The 17,998-nt window shown below is 37.9% G+C and overlaps 1 protein-coding gene across 1 annotated transcript; it reads left to right on the top strand.

Moving 5' to 3' along the window:
• The first annotated feature begins 2,506 nt into the window (after nt 1–2,506).
• On the top strand, nt 2,507–17,319 carry LOC140239107 (uncharacterized). The gene is made up of 14 exons (XM_072318998.1): nt 2,507–2,530; nt 3,075–3,225; nt 3,950–4,153; nt 5,652–5,841; nt 6,510–7,327; nt 7,433–7,697; nt 8,724–8,842; nt 9,414–9,623; nt 10,853–11,030; nt 11,525–11,696; nt 12,930–13,070; nt 14,415–14,531; nt 15,473–15,566; nt 16,147–17,319. Exons 1-14 carry the CDS (start codon nt 2,507–2,509, stop codon nt 16,629–16,631), a joined length of 3,168 nt encoding a protein of 1,055 aa, XP_072175099.1. The 3' UTR covers nt 16,632–17,319.
• Nucleotides 17,320–17,998: the final 679 nt, after the last annotated feature.

Below are 17,998 nucleotides of genomic sequence, written 5' to 3'. Positions count from 1 at the left end.
GCAGAAATTCTTGCCCTCAAAATTTAATGAAAGAGAAGGAATGAATGAATGATAAAATGGAGGTGTTAGTCATATATATTGCAAGTCAAGAATAGTCATATAGATGTGACACAACCTATGTGTTCATACAGTTTGGATATGAATAAACTAAACAATCATCCCAATAACCATATTTGAGCAGATCATTGGCAAAGAATGAAGATGGTCATGAAAAAAAAAAAAAAAAAACAGACACAAACTAGTCTGCCAGGTTTTGACTGATTCATGGTCTACTGTAGTTCAACTGTACGATATAAAATTTGAGTTTGCATGGCATTATCAAAGAAAAATATACATTGATCTGGTGATCTGAATATAAAGAGCAATAACTTGTTACTGGTGCTTAAAGGTATTGTTTACTATTGGGAGCAGTAATTTTAAAAATGTTCAAGATATCACATTTGATACATATGTGTAGGTCAGTTGTATCACAAAACATCCTGGCATATAAAAAAAAATTGCAATAAAGCAGGGCTCCACACTATCCGTGGCCCGGTGGCCCAGGGCCACCAAAAATGAAAGTAGGGCCACCAAATTTCAAAAAAGGGCAAATTTGGTGGCTCGCCTTGGGCCGCCAAATTTTTTTGAAAAGTATGTCAATAAATTCGTAACTTTTTGAGCCGGAATTGCATAAATGCATACAGTGAGTGTGTGACTCATAAAAGAAAGGACTTTTAATGTTTTTAATTGTTTTTTTCGGGCCACCAAAAATTTGAAATTGATGATTTTGGTGGTCCCATTGGGCCTCCAAAAAAAAAAAGTTAGTGTAGAGCTCTGAATAAAGCCTAAAATATAACGAGATATCACTATTTTTTTTTTCAATAAACCAGAACTGTAGACCGTTTAGTCTAGAAACATTCTTATTATAACTATTGTTCACATTTTGTATACTATATTTAACAATACTTAACATTGATCATACTAATTCAGTTTTTTTTACATAGCTTGTTTCTATCCCTAACTCACATTTGAAAACTATTTTGAAGCACTAAAGCTGGGATTTTGTTTCTTCTGCAAATGGTAAACAATGCCTTTAAAGCTGTCATTTGCAGACATAATGTGGTAGTTCTTTATATAAGCAGACAACTTTGGAGACTGATAATCTCTTATATAAACAATCTCCTATTATGCCCATCAGCAACTAGAAGATAAATGTAGAAAAAGGAACAAATCAAGGAGTTTTTGTGTCTTATTTGATGTGAAGGCTGCGTAGGTTATTGATGGATAAAAGGAAAACTCCTGAAAGGAGCCGCTGCCTTGAAATACAAGGAGCAGGCCATAAAATGTGGTTTTCTTGAAGGCCAACATATGTACAGGCACACTCCGTCAATATGAAGTCATAATCCATCGCTTGTCTCTCACTTTCTCTCCCTCATTGTAATTATATCAATGGCTTGTGCCATGAATTACGTGTTCCTATGGCAACCAAACACGAGCTGCACGCACATGATATAGCCACGTCATTTGATGGTGGGAGCAACGATTAATTGGGCAATCTTCACGATTTGCTACTTGTTGCAGTGTTTTGCGTGATGAACGTGTACATTGATCCCTGTAATTTTTTTAATTTTTTTTTTTTAAATATTTTTTTTTACGAGCTTTGCCTCACCCATGCCTTATGACATCAACTACCCGTTACTAAGGGAGCCCACGTTGTGTGTGCTTTGGCACATAATTGAAGCAGACTAGGTGGGAGTAATTGATACGTCTAATTCATACAGTGGTCTGCCCTGTGAAGCCATGTCGACCAGCAGGTCCCTGTATATGGAAGTCTGCATTTTTCTATGCTTAGTAAGAAAATTGAGGCTGTAAACATGATTCATCGTCAATATCTAAATATTGAAAGGCCAAATGATGTGATGAGTTTCCTATATGCCAGAAGCATGGTCAGTTGGTAGAAGAGCCATCTCAGGAGATATCTCTATCATGGTATTCTATGAGAGCCACAGTGGCTGACAAAATCTTCGTGAAGGAGAATTCTGAAGTGGATAATGAAACTATTTTCCTTTCCTTTTTTTGTTCATGTAATAATTATCAGGCAGTGGATTTCACATGGATGATCACTAGCTTAGAACCATCCAAATACACATACTCACATGTTTAGTAGGTGATATTTTACTGCCACAAAATGGTTGATTTGCAACTCCGTCAGCAGCCACATTTAATGTGGTTGCAATTTGTGCCAATGTTATACAGGTATGACTGAATCCTACAAAAGTGATAGAGCCACTGTATTATTATGAAGACAATGATGTATTTTGTAACGATATTGGTAGATATTTTGCCCGTATGTGTATTTTACCATACCTTTATATCAATTGCATTTTGCCACCCTGCAGTGAAACTACAGGTGAATTACTTGTACATAATGCATTAATCTCCTCTTCTGCTAGCATATGGAATGCTTGATATTCACAAAGATAAGACTAGCTGACATAGGAAGGGAAACCTGTGGTTTATAATGAGGATGGGAAGGAGAAGGATGCTCATGGTGATGTTAATGACAATTATGTTACAGATTTTAACACTGTGATATCTTACAGAACAAAGCAAATGCAAAGCAAATGAAAAATAAGGTAAAATACGCTAAGAACATGAAATGTTAGTGCAAAATACTCTCCTTTCAAAAAAAAAAAAGCAAAGCAAAACAAAACAAATGAACAAATCTCCTATGATACTGTATATGCATTGCCATATATTTAGCAAATCATTTTTTTTTTTTGAAAAAATTTTTTTTTGACAGTTTCGTGAGTGGTTAAATTTGTGATTGTGGAGTACAGTATTGAACGGAGAAATTAATGCATGCACATCACATTTATGTCGGGATGAGAGTTAATATTTTGGCATGTTTTTTAATTCATGAGTAGCACCCAACTCGCGAAATTTGCTCAAATAAAATCCTTGCGATATATTCGGCATACATACATACAATATAGTCATGAATCAGCATTTCTGTTCTGACAAATATCTGTGTAACATGGAAATGTTTTTTGCTCGCTTTTGAGTATTTCGCCTGTTTGTTTCTTTTCATCCAGGATGAGATTCGACAAGAAAAGTTGGTGCGAGAGAGGGAGCTGTCCATGAAGCAGGACCCAGACCGTATGTGGGCGCTGCGGATGAAGTTCCTGGAACAGGCCAAGAAGTATATGGGAGTACCATATGCTAAGCGCTACCATGCTCCAGGCAGTAAGTCTTTCTCTGACATGTATCTATTGGGCACAGAGTGGGTGGGTGTATCAAGTTTGCCTCTTGACAACACACATGTTTATGGCATTGAGCCTCTGCAACTATACACCAAAGGGATTGTCTGGAATGATGTGGAACTGGTTGATCACTTGAAATGATTGAAAATCTCAAGTCCCAAATAAAAGTGCAATGGATGCAACTTTGACCTGTTTGAAGAAATCAGCACATGACTTTTGCAAACCAAGAACCCGTCTATGTAATCCTAATACAAATCAGTGATAACAGGGCATAATGTATTTTATCTTTTGCAACATTTGGCAAAGACATGTATAGATGGTCAAGTGCTGAAAGCACTTGTATACTGTCAGAACTAATTTCCTGAAATGTTCCATAGGACACAGTGGAGTTTATGATTTTATCTGTGACATATCCAACATTTTATCTTGAAAGCTACCAAGATTGAGTATCACTCACTAATAAATGAGAGAATATTTAGGAATGATGTTATACTTCTGTTATGTTGTCATTGAAATGAAGCACTGTCAGTTTAACCAATAATAAGAAAAAGAAATGATAATGAGAATGAACTTATGCAACTCTGATGTGTATTCTTTATGCGCCAAGCATATTTTGAATGCAAGCTATGTGATACAAGTGGAACTATATTGTAGAGGAAATAATGGTTGTCATGAATGTGTAAAGCCTTTCCTTCTTTTTCCTCCAGCTCCAATGTATGATGCTCCACTGTTCCTGGACTGCTGTGGCCTGATACGCCGTTGTTTGCTGGACCTCAAGGAGGAGTTTGGTTTCCGTGTGGGGTCCTGGAACCAGGCCTACCACTATGACACACTCCCCATCACACTAACAGAGGATCAAATGAAGCCTGGGGACTTAGTCTTCATCTCAGGCACCTACTTCAATGAGAAGTGTGAGTTTTGTCAAACTTCTCTTTTTAAAATGTGAAACTGGGAGATAACAAAAAAATCTTATGAAAGTCAAACAAACCATGCATACCTTGATTTCATTGATTGCTTGATATGACATCCCATTGATTGAATTGAAATGATGTCCTATTGTTACGTCATGTGCTGTGATGCCATTCTAGTAAAACTCATTTCACTGGTAACTGTTTCCTTAACTCTAATTTCTTCAAATTGAAAATTCTTGACATGACTCTGCACATTACACATGCTGCGTTATTAATGGTGTTACAAATCCCACAGGGTAATGGAAGTATTTCCTTCACATACAGTAAATTCATAATAAAGATTGTACTTTGTACAAATAATGATAGTGAGTTCTACCCCAGTGATGTCTTTCTGTCAAAGAGGATTTTGTGCAGCTGCCCATACTGTGCTGTATAAGCCAATTCACCTTCATTATAATGCTTATACTTTATACTTTTTCTCAGATTACGCATCTATGTTAGTGTCTTCTCAAGTTAGTACTTTTGCCATTTTGGTAAATGCCCCTGCACTGCTTGGATCATTGAGCTTACACCAGCATGATGAAACTTGTCTGATTTTCTCACAAAGAGTTGATCTCACCAAATATTCTCTTGCAATCATGTCTATGATATAAATTTGTACAGCATATCTTTCTGCATATCATCTCAGGTAAAAAAGAAAAGAAAAGGGACAGTGATTATAAATGTTTGTTTCACAGAAACATTTACCCTACTGTAGTTGATTCATTCTGAACAGCAACCTCTAAAACTATTTCCCACTGGAGGAAAATATAAGTGGATTTGACATACATATTTATTTATTTATTTATTTGCAAATCATAGGCAAATAGTATAAGTTGAAAGGGTTCGTTTTAGATGTTGTTTTTACAAATTAGCTGTGATGTAAAAGAGGTTCGCAGCTGAAAACTTGACTTATAAACATAGAACCATTGATGTCTGTATGTTTCTGCTCATTGGCCCCACACATGGCTCAGCCACTGTTCAGTTTCATAGTATGACATTTGCACTGAAATGGACAGCACTTTTAGCTCAAGGTAACTACATATGAATTAAGAATGCAGCAATACTGACAAAAAAGGTAATCTTTTGAATATCTCATGGGTAAATGAAGAAATTATTTGATTTCTTAAGATCACTAGCCATTATGAAGGAGAATGCAATGTACAAATAGAAGTCTAGAATTAGATGGACCTTTGTGTGGTTATATAATCTATTTTAGGGTGTCAGCTGATCTCTCATTTTGAATTTCGTATGGATATAATTATATCAACATCAGCAGTTAGCATGTTTTGAGAAATCTTAGATATGAGTGTGTGCCCAAGGTCAGAAATGTCTTGATATATTTGTAGTGAGTAACATTTGCATTTCTTCAAATCAATGTTGTTAGTGATGCCAGAATGCTGTGAAGCATAGACTAATTTTGATTTCATTTATCTATATCATTGTTTTTCTTCTGCAGCCAGGAAACAAAAGCATGACATGGTTCATGTTGAAATCTGGCTTGGGGATGGGCCCAAGACCATTGGGGCTCGTTGGCAGAAGGGTCAGGTTCAGATCTTTGACTCCTATGCATTTGTGTCAAAGAGCTACCACAGTATGGTCTACCACTTCAAGTCTATTGACACCTGGCTAAAAGGGATCTGTCGTAGGTAATGTTCTCAAAAAGACATAGTGCTTGCTGGCTGCGTAGAAGTAAAGGCCCAACTGCCTTGCCTGTAGTCAGCTTTGGATCTCACAGCTGAGATTGCATTCTATTCTTTCTCGATTAATGTTTAGTTGTTGTTTTTTCAGTTAATACTCTCAGGACCACTGTGACAAATGTTGCTGACATTAGATATATCACAAGGTTACAGCTAGTTATGAATGTATACCTTTTGAGTCATATTTAAATCATGTGTTCGTGTGATCAAGATCATTACTAAATTTAAGTGTGCCTGAATGATGTTAGTTTGCCTGTGACTACATTTGCATAGAATCAAAGTATGTCACTGCTTATCAGATGTTTACGTATAATGTTAGGGAATCATAGATAAAGATAGGGAATTATGTAGTACAGATACAATGCCATCAAGAGAGAATTAGGTGACTATGGCATCAGGGATTATTTCAAATATTTCTAGGGATCAAAAGTGTGAGAGATTGTGTAATCTTAATCCATCTGATTCAGGTATAACAACTGATAAGATAGAAGCTTGTAATATTCTCATTTTTCATATGCTGTTACTGATGTTTTACATACATAATTTAAGTATATGAGATGTAGATGTCAATATAAATTCATTGAACACTTTGCCATCAAATCTCATGTTTTACATAGTTACTGTGATGAACACCCTTGGACGCGTGTCAAATACAAGCCGGGGAAGAAGTCCATATTTTCTGTTGACCAGAAGAAGAAGAAGAAAAGGAGGAAGAGGAGAAAAAAGAGGGGACACAAGACTGAAGGAGGACAGGAGCCTGAGGAGGATGAGGTTGATGAGGAGGAGATGGAAGAAAGGGCTGACCCAAGTGATGAAGATGAAGATGGAGAAGAGAATGAAGAGGAAGAAGCAGCAGACATTGACACGGAAGGAGAAGGGGAGGAAAGAAAGGGCACATCCCAAGAAGAACATACAAGTGAGATGATGGCCATGAAGAGCACAGGAGAGAAGACTCTACAAGATATGGAAATAGAGAACATAGAAGCTGGACTTAAAGTTCTGGGCTGTGGGATGGGGAGGGATGGGCAAACAGGTGTCTTGGATGTTGCAGGGGACTCAAGGATGGGACTGGAAGGTGAGGTAATTGAAGGAGATGCTGATGGGACAGAAATGTTACGGAAATATGATTTTGACAAGGCTGAAGGCAGAACCAGCTTATGTGATGATGAAGTTGATGATGACGTAACATCGCTTGATGAGGAGTTCCCTCATGAGCTGGAGAATGAGGACCTCTGGAGCCGGGCTAATGTAGACATCAATGGGGATAATGGTGAGGATGAAGGTTACAATGACTGTTGCCATGGTAAAGACAATCTGCCTCCATGGAAACCTCAATGTGTCGAAGGAACAACTGGAAATATATCTGTGTCTGATCGTCCCCAAATTAAGGATCCTGAGGATAATATTGACACTATCCTCAATCTAAACTTCAACAGCAACAACAATAACAACAACAACAACAACAATAACAACAACAACAACAACAGCAATGACCATGTGCTAATTTGTTGCCATGACAATGGCCCAAACATTGCTGAAGGAGATGATGGCAAAGGGGAGGCCACTTCCTCAAGTGGGGCTGGTGCAGGTGGTGCACGGAGGGAGGAGAATGGGGGTGGAGCAGAGAAGGATTCATCAGCCTTGAAAGAATCTAAGGGGACCAGTGGTGATAGGCAGAAAGGAGGGAAGAATGGGGGAGGAGGACGAGGTGGGAAGAGCCCCATTGACTCCAGCGGCAGGAAGTCGGTCATGCAGGTGGACACCAGTCCTGCCTTTTACATTGGAGGCAACAACGGGGTTCCACTGTGAGTACTTGCTTCTATGGATGGATGGAATAGAGGGATAGATGAGTGGGTTATCATGGATGAATGGATGAATATTAACATAATGTTTTGTGCTGCATTGCTTGCTGTAGCTGTGTGTCTCCCTCTACTCTGCGTAGAAGGAGAAAAATCCAGGATTATTTATTCATAGTGTAGCACGCAGCAACTCATGCCAAATTCCAAACCACCTGTAGGCGTACAAGGACATCATACAAGATACTGAAGTGCCTCCTAATGTCACCTTGATGAGACTATAGCTAATCCATCTGTTTATTGGTATGAACAATAGAGTGCACTTGAAAGTTCACTCTTGACAGATTTCTATTGGATTTCCATGCTTTCATTCCTGCTTTTGTTCTCTCTCTACTTTATTTATCCCAGTCTCTTTAACTCTTCAGGGTCATCCCCTTGCACTTTCCTCATGCTTTTGTTTTTGTGAATACATAATATGATTATGTGCTTGTGTGTGTGTGTACATATGTACGTCTACAAGTATATAAATACTCACACACAAAGTGCATCAGAATTTTCTTGACATCAGCTAGATGTGTTCACTTGGTTAGGATTAATGCATTAAGGCAAGTGATGGTGTCTGTGGCTGCAATTCTGGCTGAGTCCCACACCCACACACAGGCAAACGCCTCTTTCTCTGATTGCTAATCTATTCATACATGGTGCAGCACACCTTATTTGTGTTTTTTTTTCTGCTTCCCATTTTCTTTTATCATATTCTTCAATATGTGCAATCTTTCTCTCTTTCTGTCAGATTGTCTGTCAGATTGTCTGTCAGATTGTCTGTCTGTCTGTCTGTCTGTCTCTAATCCTTTCTCATTCATGTTTTCCTTCCAATTATGTCATTTCTTGTTCTGTATCTCCGTATTCCTACTCTGTTCCTTTGTATGATTAATTGTCTCATTGTGTGATTTATAGGAACTTGTATATAGTTCTTTTCTGTTGTTATTGTTCATTTCTTTTTAATTATCCATCTTATGCGGACTCCCATTTTAGAATTGAAGGACCACTGCTGGCCAGAGGATGGCGGAGAATCACAGACAAGACCAGTGACAACTTTAAGCTGAAGTGGGTTGAGCTCAAGAGTGGCATCAACTACAACACCTTCAAACCTGGTAATCCCTGCTTTTCACCTACAACCACATTAAGAATACTTAATAATCAGGTCCAACATCATTTTATTGTGGGTTTTATTTCTGTGTGTGTGTGTGTGTGTGTGTGTGTGTTTGTGTGTGTGTGATTTGACATAAATGTGATTTACATACAGTATAGTGAACAACCAAAAGAGAATGAAAGTGTCTCTCAGAAGGAGCCTAGCGGTGTCAATTTCACCAAGTATAAAGGTTGGCTTGGGCTTTTGTTCTTCCTTGAGTTAGTTAGGTGGACAATATTTTTTCTTTGTTTTTGCTCAATTGAAGTTCATGTGAGTTGTTCACCTGTACTGCAAACTTGACTCTCACCGAGATACAGTCAACCTTGCCTAAGTCGAATCTATTTGGACTGAAGAAATCGCTTTGACTCATGCGAGGTTGATTTAAGCAAGGGTGACAGTTACGAATACCATGCATGATACTCATAGTGTAAGATGTTTTCTTTTCCAAAACTCTTATTAAGAGTTAAAAGCTTTTGCTAAAGTTCATCCTACTGAATATTTTCCGTCCATTTTACTCCTGTTGAATTGTTCAGGTGAGCAGCTGGTCAATCGCATTCCAAACAGTGGTATCCTGGCAACAAAGACAGGATTATTCAACACACTAAGGGAGTATGAGAGAATCTGTGACAGGACAAAGGGCAGTAGAGGCTGCACACTTGGGTTACGGATGGAGGAGTTCTTCCCAGAATCCTTCATACTGGATCTCAAATCGGACAGGGAGGCTTTCTTTGAAACATTCAAAGGTTTTTATTTACTATTCTTGAGTTATCCTTTGTTTATAAAGCTGTTATAGCTGCATGCATTCATCAAAGCATCATTCATGTAACATTTTTATTTTTAGATGTGTGGTAATGGTTTTGCTTGTTTACATTGTATTCAAAACATAAAGACAAACAGCAAAAATATAGGTAATTGTGGTTGAGCTGGGCATTCTGCCTGCTGACTAGAAAAGATGTTTGACTCAGCACCCACGGATGTTTTTACCTTGCGGTCATTTGCATTCAGTCAGTATCTGATTCCATAGTCTTCCTCTTCCTGGCTTCTGCAAAATGGTTATCTGTATTGGGAAAGAGAGCCTCAGCATTTAACCCAAGTGAAACAGGTCATACATACTTGTCAAATGTTTGGTCCAAATTCCTTCCTTGCTGTGTACTAGGTTGGCTACCATCTTCAATATTCATCTGTCATATTGTCCTTCTTATATTAGGCCTTGCCATATAAGACTAGTAACCTGAAATTTGATCTAACATTCTCAGTGAGATTTGTAACATATTTTGGAAAACTTACGTCAAAAGGAGGCACGCCCACACACAAGTGATATATTCATACCAAGTTTACTGTAAGCCCTCTCGACTTGTGGTGTTGCACAGCACAAGAGTTATGAGAGCAAAGCGCGTCTGCACAACAGACTTGCCTTGCATATAGCGTGGGCAAGTTGTGCAGGCGACATAATTTATGTATGCTGTGTGGGTGGGCGTGTCTCCCAGACTGCAGATGCCTTTAAGCAGATAAGTACTGGTCTTCTGATATTTATTATAAAGTCTGAAAATGACATTTTTGTTTTGTTTTGTTTTGTTATGTGATACAAGTGCAAAGAGAAAAAGAAATGTGCCCACAGTCAGTGAAATTGAAAACATGCAAACTTCTTTCTTGACTGTGTATGTACCCACTTTACCCACCTTGTAGAAGCTATCGTGTCAGCTTTCAGCTTCCAAAAGTTCCTTAAATTTCCTCCTCATTGCTGTCGGGATTGTCCAGTCACCTCTGAATATTGGGTCCACTACATCAAATTCATTTTTGGACTGGTAGTATGAATTAAGTTTGTTGATCAGCTTTTCACAAGGGAAATCATTTTGAGATATAGTGAGCTAAGTATTTCTTTTCTGCCAGTATGAGCTGTTTCATTTTGCTTTGTGTCAACTTATGTTACAGTGTATGTTAACGATGTATATGTTTGCTCATTTGTCAACAGAGGGAGAAATTTGGATTTGCAAACCAAATGGAATGAACCAGGGAAAAGGTATCTACTTGGTGAGAGACATCACACAGCTAAGAGAGAGGTACCAGGCCAGGGATGAGGCAGCCAGTAGCAGCAAGGAGATGCAGAGAAGAATCAGAGGCTACACAGCAGGACAGAGACTGATACAAAGGTGTGAAGAAAGATGAAGGATGGAATAGAGAGATGGACATGGGAAGATGGATTGATAGATAGATAGACAGATAGATAGATAGACACTGGATAGATAGATCAAAAACTTTATTCCACAGATTAGATGAAAAGTACTACAGAGACAAGCAAAAAAAAAAAAAGGGACAGAAATTAGGTTCATATTAACCTTGGAGTGGTTGCCATGGTTACCTGAACACGATGTGACTTGTGTAATATTTCTCAACAACTTTACCATTGCAAAGTCAATGCTCTTGTAAATATCTCTGTGTTTTTAATAACTAGTTATAAAACCTATCACACAGGAAAAGTTGATTTTTTGAAGAAATAAAAAAAGGCGTGTATAGTCTTTTCATTTTCCCCAGCAACAAAGTGAAGATTTCATACAATGAATGTTTTGTCTTTCGAAGCTCTTAAGGTGCTTTCCAACGTCTACCTTGATTTTATGGTTGAATTTTTGCTTTTGAATTACTACAGGTATATTCCTAATCCCCTTCTGCTGAATGGCAAGAAATTTGATGTGCGCTCCTACATGCTCATTGCCTGTACCAATCCATTCATCGTACTCTTCCATCATGGCTACCTGAGACTCTCCTGTGAGAACTATGACCCAGACAGCAGGGACATCTCCACACATCTAACCAATCAGGTATAGGAATTTATCTCATTTGTTGTTGCTGTTGTTGTTATTTTTAGCTCATTTTAAGCTCATTTTAGTGGACTTAAATGGGCTCTTTGACTGTCATCTGTTTTGCATCTTCCACAAACTTTTACCATTTTAACCTCCTTCTTGGAAACACATTGCTGGATCAAACTTGCAAGGTATTATTTGTTCAGGGTAGGGGATTAAAAAAGATACTCAAATGATTGAGGAAACTCCTGGGGTACAACCCAAGAGGCCCAAAGTTGAGTGTGTAGACACTCTTAGAGGTTGATAAAGACCCAAGATTTTGGCAATGGAGGCCTAATTGCGAACTTAATGGGGTAAAGTTTAGGGTTTGGCCCAAGGGATAAAATTTACAATTTCATTTTCTCCAAAGATTTGTATTTTTCCCAAACTGTGCAGAAAATCATTTATATTGGTAGAGGATACAAATTTGTCAAATGGTCCACATGGCTCCTTTGGGGGTCCAGGGGCAGAGTCCAAGTCATCCAAAACTCTGTAACTTCAATCATTTCACTTAACAGATTCCTGAAAAAGAACTCTACATTTTTTCATGTTTTTTCTTATTTTGTCAGTCCTTCCATATTTAAAGCTTTTGAACCTTAAATTTTTGGAAACTTTTTTTTTTCTTTTTCTCTTTTTTAAATTGGTTCATCCTTTCATGCTTGGAGCCTGAGAAAAGATAATGTAATTTAGTTAGGCAAGGGCACAACAGGAGCTCTCAATTCTCAGTGATGATGCTTACTTTAATGGCTAAGACACATACGCATGCAACTATGATGTGAATAAGTTCAGTGAAATGAGTCGAAGTATCTTTTTACTCAAAGCACTTTCTTTAGTTCCTAGAACTTTGTCTCATATATTTACTGTACTTTCAAAAATTAAATGTGCAGCTTCAGGAATATTGATTATGACAAAGCAGTGATTAGATATACATTCCCTTTTGGCCCTTGTGCCTACAATGTTATTCTTCAGCTAGTTCAATTGGAATAAAAGAGAGAGATGAATGAGATGTATTTCATTGCTCAAGTGTTCCTAGTAGACCCTTTACTGCAGCAGAGAAACATGGTTAAATTCTGGTGAAGTGTTCACGTTAACGCAAACATACAACCCCCTTTCCCATATGGTCCCCTTGAGGGTGTCCTGTCTTTAATAGTATACCACCATAAATCATGCCCTAATCAATGCGAAATCGTGCTGTCATATGTTTGCTACCAGTACCAGCAAAAGAAGAATCCAAATTACCAGGAGATCAAAGAGGAGACGGTGTGGAGCATGGAGGACTTCAATGACCACATCAACAAGAACCTTGCAGAGGAGAAGGGCCTGGCCAAGGATTGGGTCTTTGGCTTCTTTCAGGTAAAATTTTGCATTAACTAGAAAGGGATACTTCTATGTACATACCAGAGCTTTGATCACTTCATGAAATGTGCTGGAGAATTACTGAGTGTTTGTTTCAGCTTCTTTCAATGCCAATTACCTTCCTGTTTGCATGAAGATAAAATTTGTTTTTATGAGGTACAATCATAATGTGACCTTGACTTAAATGTTTATTTGTCATGAGCTTCCCAGGCAGCTGATTTTTTTTATCATTATTATTTTTTCTGCTTAATTGGACTATTCTTCTCCTCCCACCACTGTGATAGTTTGCAAATAATGGTTTCTCACAACACACAACTCTGCTAACGAAAAATCAGTCAATCACTAACTCCATTGAGGATAGCTTGTTTTCTTTGGTTCCCCTAGACACAATAAATCAATTTCCCTAACATCTTTTTTTTTAACATTCTGTGTGTGTGAAAAAACATGAAACATTCAATTTCTATCAAGTTTTATCCCATCTTACAAGCAAGATAAATGTATAAAATGCCAATCACATTTCATGCAAACTTTTTCAATTGTCTATTTTTTAATTAGATTTGCACCAATATTGAGAGAGAGCAATTGTCCTTGATTTTTACAATAAAGCAAAACCAAACCAATTAGCTAGATGAACAAGCAAAACTCATCCAAACATTGCTTCAGTGAGCAAAATTATGTCGCTGTACATGAGAACCTGTTTTGAAAGATGCTTTTAATATTCTCTCCATTCGACCTCAAGGACTATAGTTGTAATAGATTGCTGCAACTAAATAAAAAACATTTTTTCCTTTTTTGTTTGTTTGGATGATGTGTCCTGCAAATTTCAGATAGCGAAAAACGACTGATTTGAAGGTACACCCTTTTTCTTCTGTTGTGTTATGACTAAAACTATAATAGCGATCACCAATCTGTATTTTAATAATTCTGTAATATCCTGAGTAACTACAAAACTTGCCTCTCAGGTGTCAGTTCTTTCCTTAGAGGAATGTGCCACCAGTGTGACATGTTAAAACAATGTCAATAATTTGTTTAATCAATTTCTAAACCTTTGCTCTTTGAAGGGGCTGTCAACTGCCCCCCCTTAAAGAATAAAAAGAAAAGAAAAAAAGTCTGTGTCGAAGGGCCCAACTTACAAAAAGGGTTGACATAAAATATATTTCTTGTGAAAAAATAAAAGCAAGATGTCATGTGAAGGAGGAGAGATTAACACACAAACAAGGAAGAACCAAAATTTAATTGGAAAGGAGAGAATAACTGTAGATAACACACCCAACTCTGAAAGTAAAGGAGATTAAGGGGACATTGAAAAACGTGATCTCATTTTTTTTTTTTCAATTACAGAAGCGAATGTGTCAAATCATGACGCAGTGTTTTCTGGCATCTAAGAACAAGCTTGAGCCCAGGTTGGGATACTTTGACCTACTTGGCTTTGACTTCCTCTTGGATACAGACATGAAGGTATGTGTTATAATTGAACTTAGGCCTCTAGTGTTGTGTGTAACCTAACAAAGCATTTGTGTATGCTACATTTGTGGGTTATAGCATATTACACTGTTCTGGAGATGAAATCTAGCAACAATGCATTATCATTAGCGTACTGGCAATAAATCTGAGGCCACGTGTATGATCATTTTTTCTTTTTTTTTTTAAAATTGTGGGGGGAATTTTATCGTTATTAAAGGAAGCAAGGCTGTGTGCATTGTGGTTTATGGAAGGTTGGATATTACCAGTGATTTAATGCAATGGTGTGTAGACATCTGTGTGGTCTATTCTTGTTCAATGGCCTAAATCAGGCCAATGCTGCCTACGCTCATTCAAACTGCTTACTGAAATGAAGCATAGCCTAATCTCACGCTGTCACTCTGTGCTTGTGTCATCTGATGCATGAGTGTGTGTAGGCTGAGATGCCTCGTTGGACTGATGATTATCCAGTCTATGCTAAACTAGACACCAGCCTGCATCAGGTTCCTAGCTAGAAATTTCCATCAAATGGTCCAGGAAGACTATGTGTTCAATGATTGATATTGCCAAATGCAGTGTTTTCCATTTTGTGTAAATGTCCCCATATCACGACAAAGGACTTGATCTTATTACAGTTTGCCTTGAAATTGAATAGATACGAAACAAAACGAGTGCAGTTGGTAACTTACTCCCTTTTGTTACTGTTGGATGAGAAACCTTGGTATCCTGTCATGCATAAGATCTTCACAAAAGCTGCCTTTATAGTGTAAAGTTGGCTATCTCTTCAATCTTACCTGAATCTCTCTTTGTCCTCCTCTGTCTGCCATTCTGTCTATCTATCTATAAATCTGTCTATTGATCCCTCTATCTACCTGTCCATCTCTCTCTCTGTCTGATTTCCTGTCTGTCTATCACTATCTATTTATCTATCAATACAGATATGGCTTCTTGAGATCAATGTGAACCCAGCCTTGCACACAAACTGTGAGGTTCTACGCAACGAACTACCAGCAATGATAGAGGAAACCCTTGGTATGTTCCAAGCCCTTAACCCCTCGCAATCACAAAATTATACAGGACAGAAAAACAATGAAATGATTTGCAAACATTTATCAGTGTGTTTCTCTCATGCAAGTGATCAATTTTGAATGATTCAGAATTTCTGAGTAGAGATGCAATGTCTATGGCAAGGTGAAATGAAGAATGCCAAATTTGTATATGGAAGAAATGCTCTGAACTTTGTGAATTCTTTAAAGAGTGCATATCATGTATGGTTATCACAAAAATTACACATGCGATGATCAAAGCACAAAAACAGTCAGAGTCACTTTGCATTATGAAATAATCCTCTGCATTGCAAACATAGAAAAAATGAAAGTATGTAACATGCTTGCAGAGCTTTAAGGTTTTTTTTTAAGCATTTCTAATGGAATAGTTAGTTATGTGTGACAGTAGAACATGTAAATCAGCCATGGATTAGCAATTCTTTTTGTACCAACAAATCTAAAACTTGATGAAGTTGCTTTGCACCAATTAGCATATACAAAATAAACAAAAGTTCACTTATGTGTATTCCTGCATAACAACCACCAAAACTGCTCTAAATTTACAGATGTAGTTCTGGAGATATTTGAGAAGAGGAAGCGCAAGCAAAACATAATGCCACTGTCACAGCAGCGTCGCTACCGTCTGCTCTTCAATGCTGAGTCTGGTGGCAGTGTTCCAAGTGTGCGACCCCCGACCCGTAAAGCCCTGACCTCTGTTACTGCAAGTAGCAGCAGGGCAGCATTGCGGTCACCACGCAAATCTGTCAGCCCACAGCGTGCGGCAACAAAGTCAAAGTCGCCACGGCAACCTGCCGCATCATCTTCATCATCATCAACATCCCTTGCAGCCTCGTCTTCCTCCTCCAAGACAACTTTGCGAATGACACACGTCAAGCAGCAGCCAGTCGTCAAACTGACACTCAGAAAGAATGTGACTCCACTTTCTCCACCGATTGTCCAGCTTCAGCAGGGAGGCCGTGCCATTGTTCCACAGAAACCAGAAGAGGATTTGAAGGACGTTGAAACCAAGATCAGCTCAGTCCAATTATGATTTATGCCATTGATTAGAGAGAATTCTTAATTTTCTACTCTACGATGGTAATTCTAGCATGAGTGTATCTTGAGATGTCCTCTATTGAATCTCAACAGAAGGTTAGCTGAAGGCCCAAAGAGCAACAGCTGATTCTTGCTATATTTGTGCACATTTATGCAATGACATTTGATTTGATTTGACTTGCTCACACTTGGATTAGTTTCTGTAGTTTTATGTTGCCTTCAAAGCTTCAAAAAATTGCGTTCTAACATCACTAATAGAGTACAACACATATCACCTCACTCATTTCACATTATAAATGTACACATCAAATGCCAAACAAGGAAAGATGCAGTATTTTGCTGTGAAATTATCAATTTGACAGATTGTTTGGTTTTCACTGCTTCTTTTTGAACATACACAAACCCCAAAGACTTGTCATCTATAGACTACATGAGTGCATATGAAAACACTTCCATTGATAGTTGCCAAATTCATATGGAATTGTTTATGTGAAGATGTCAGCATGGTCTTCGGGAACCTTACAAAGACTTTGCCATAGCATTATGCTGCCATATTTGAGAGATGCAAGTAGATCTGGTGCATATGCATTGAAATTAATTCATCATTACTTTTGTCTTTTGATGTGCAATTGCTCTTAACAAACACACTGGTTACATTTATGTGTAGATTGTGACATTAATAAGAATTGGTACATGTAAAATTTACAAGTGCTTGACAACATCCAGATTCTTCCCCCTTGATTTTAGTGCAGTTCCTTGGATGAAGCACAGATAGCACCTGATTTTTTCAATGATGTTAAGATTCTTCAGGTATGAATTGGGAAAAGAAATAGAATAATTTGTTGGATGACTCAATGCTGAATACCCCAAGAGTGTGTGTGCTTGCATGGGCACAGCATCACCAGAAGAATCCTTTGCAGGTTTAGTGTTATTTTGTGGTATAAAATTGTCATCAAATTTGAAGGGAAGAAAATTGAAAAACCAAGCCTAACCAATGATACTAGTATGTAAGTAATGACCATATCCCTAGGGGATGGATGTATTGTTCCACATTGACAAGTTCATGACATACAATCAATTTTGACCAATTACCCAGTCATCTTTGCTGTTATGTACGTATACAGGGGAGTCGTGTTATAGCGAGGTCTCATAACAGAATTGACTTTTAACAAGTTAAATTTTCAAGTCAAAACTAACTTTGATGTATTGTACCCATGGGAATTCAAGGTTTCTTTCATTGTGAGATAGATTTCTGGCCTAAAACCAAGAAAAACAATTTTGTGTGAATATAGAGAGGATTTATTGTTGTTGTCCCAAACCAATCAGCAGGCAAAATCACTCTCTATACTGCACTATGCACAT

This window comes from Diadema setosum, chromosome 15, assembly GCF_964275005.1.
Source record: "Diadema setosum chromosome 15, eeDiaSeto1, whole genome shotgun sequence".
NCBI lineage: Eukaryota > Metazoa > Echinodermata > Echinoidea > Diadematoida > Diadematidae > Diadema > Diadema setosum.
Note: the sequence above shows the minus strand (reverse complement) of the source record. Positions and strands in the feature narration are given on the sequence as shown.

Bases quoted from the DNA above. Each gene is read 5' to 3' on its own strand.
- LOC140239107 (XM_072318998.1), top strand. From the start codon at position 2,507: ATGGGAAGGAGAAGGATGCTCATG. The intron at 7,328-7,432 runs GCAACAACAATA...ACATTGCTGAAG, and splicing joins CCTCAATCTAAACTTCAACA to GAGATGATGGCAAAGGGGAG. The intron at 14,532-15,472 runs GTATGTGTTATA...CTATCAATACAG, and splicing joins TCTTGGATACAGACATGAAG to ATATGGCTTCTTGAGATCAA.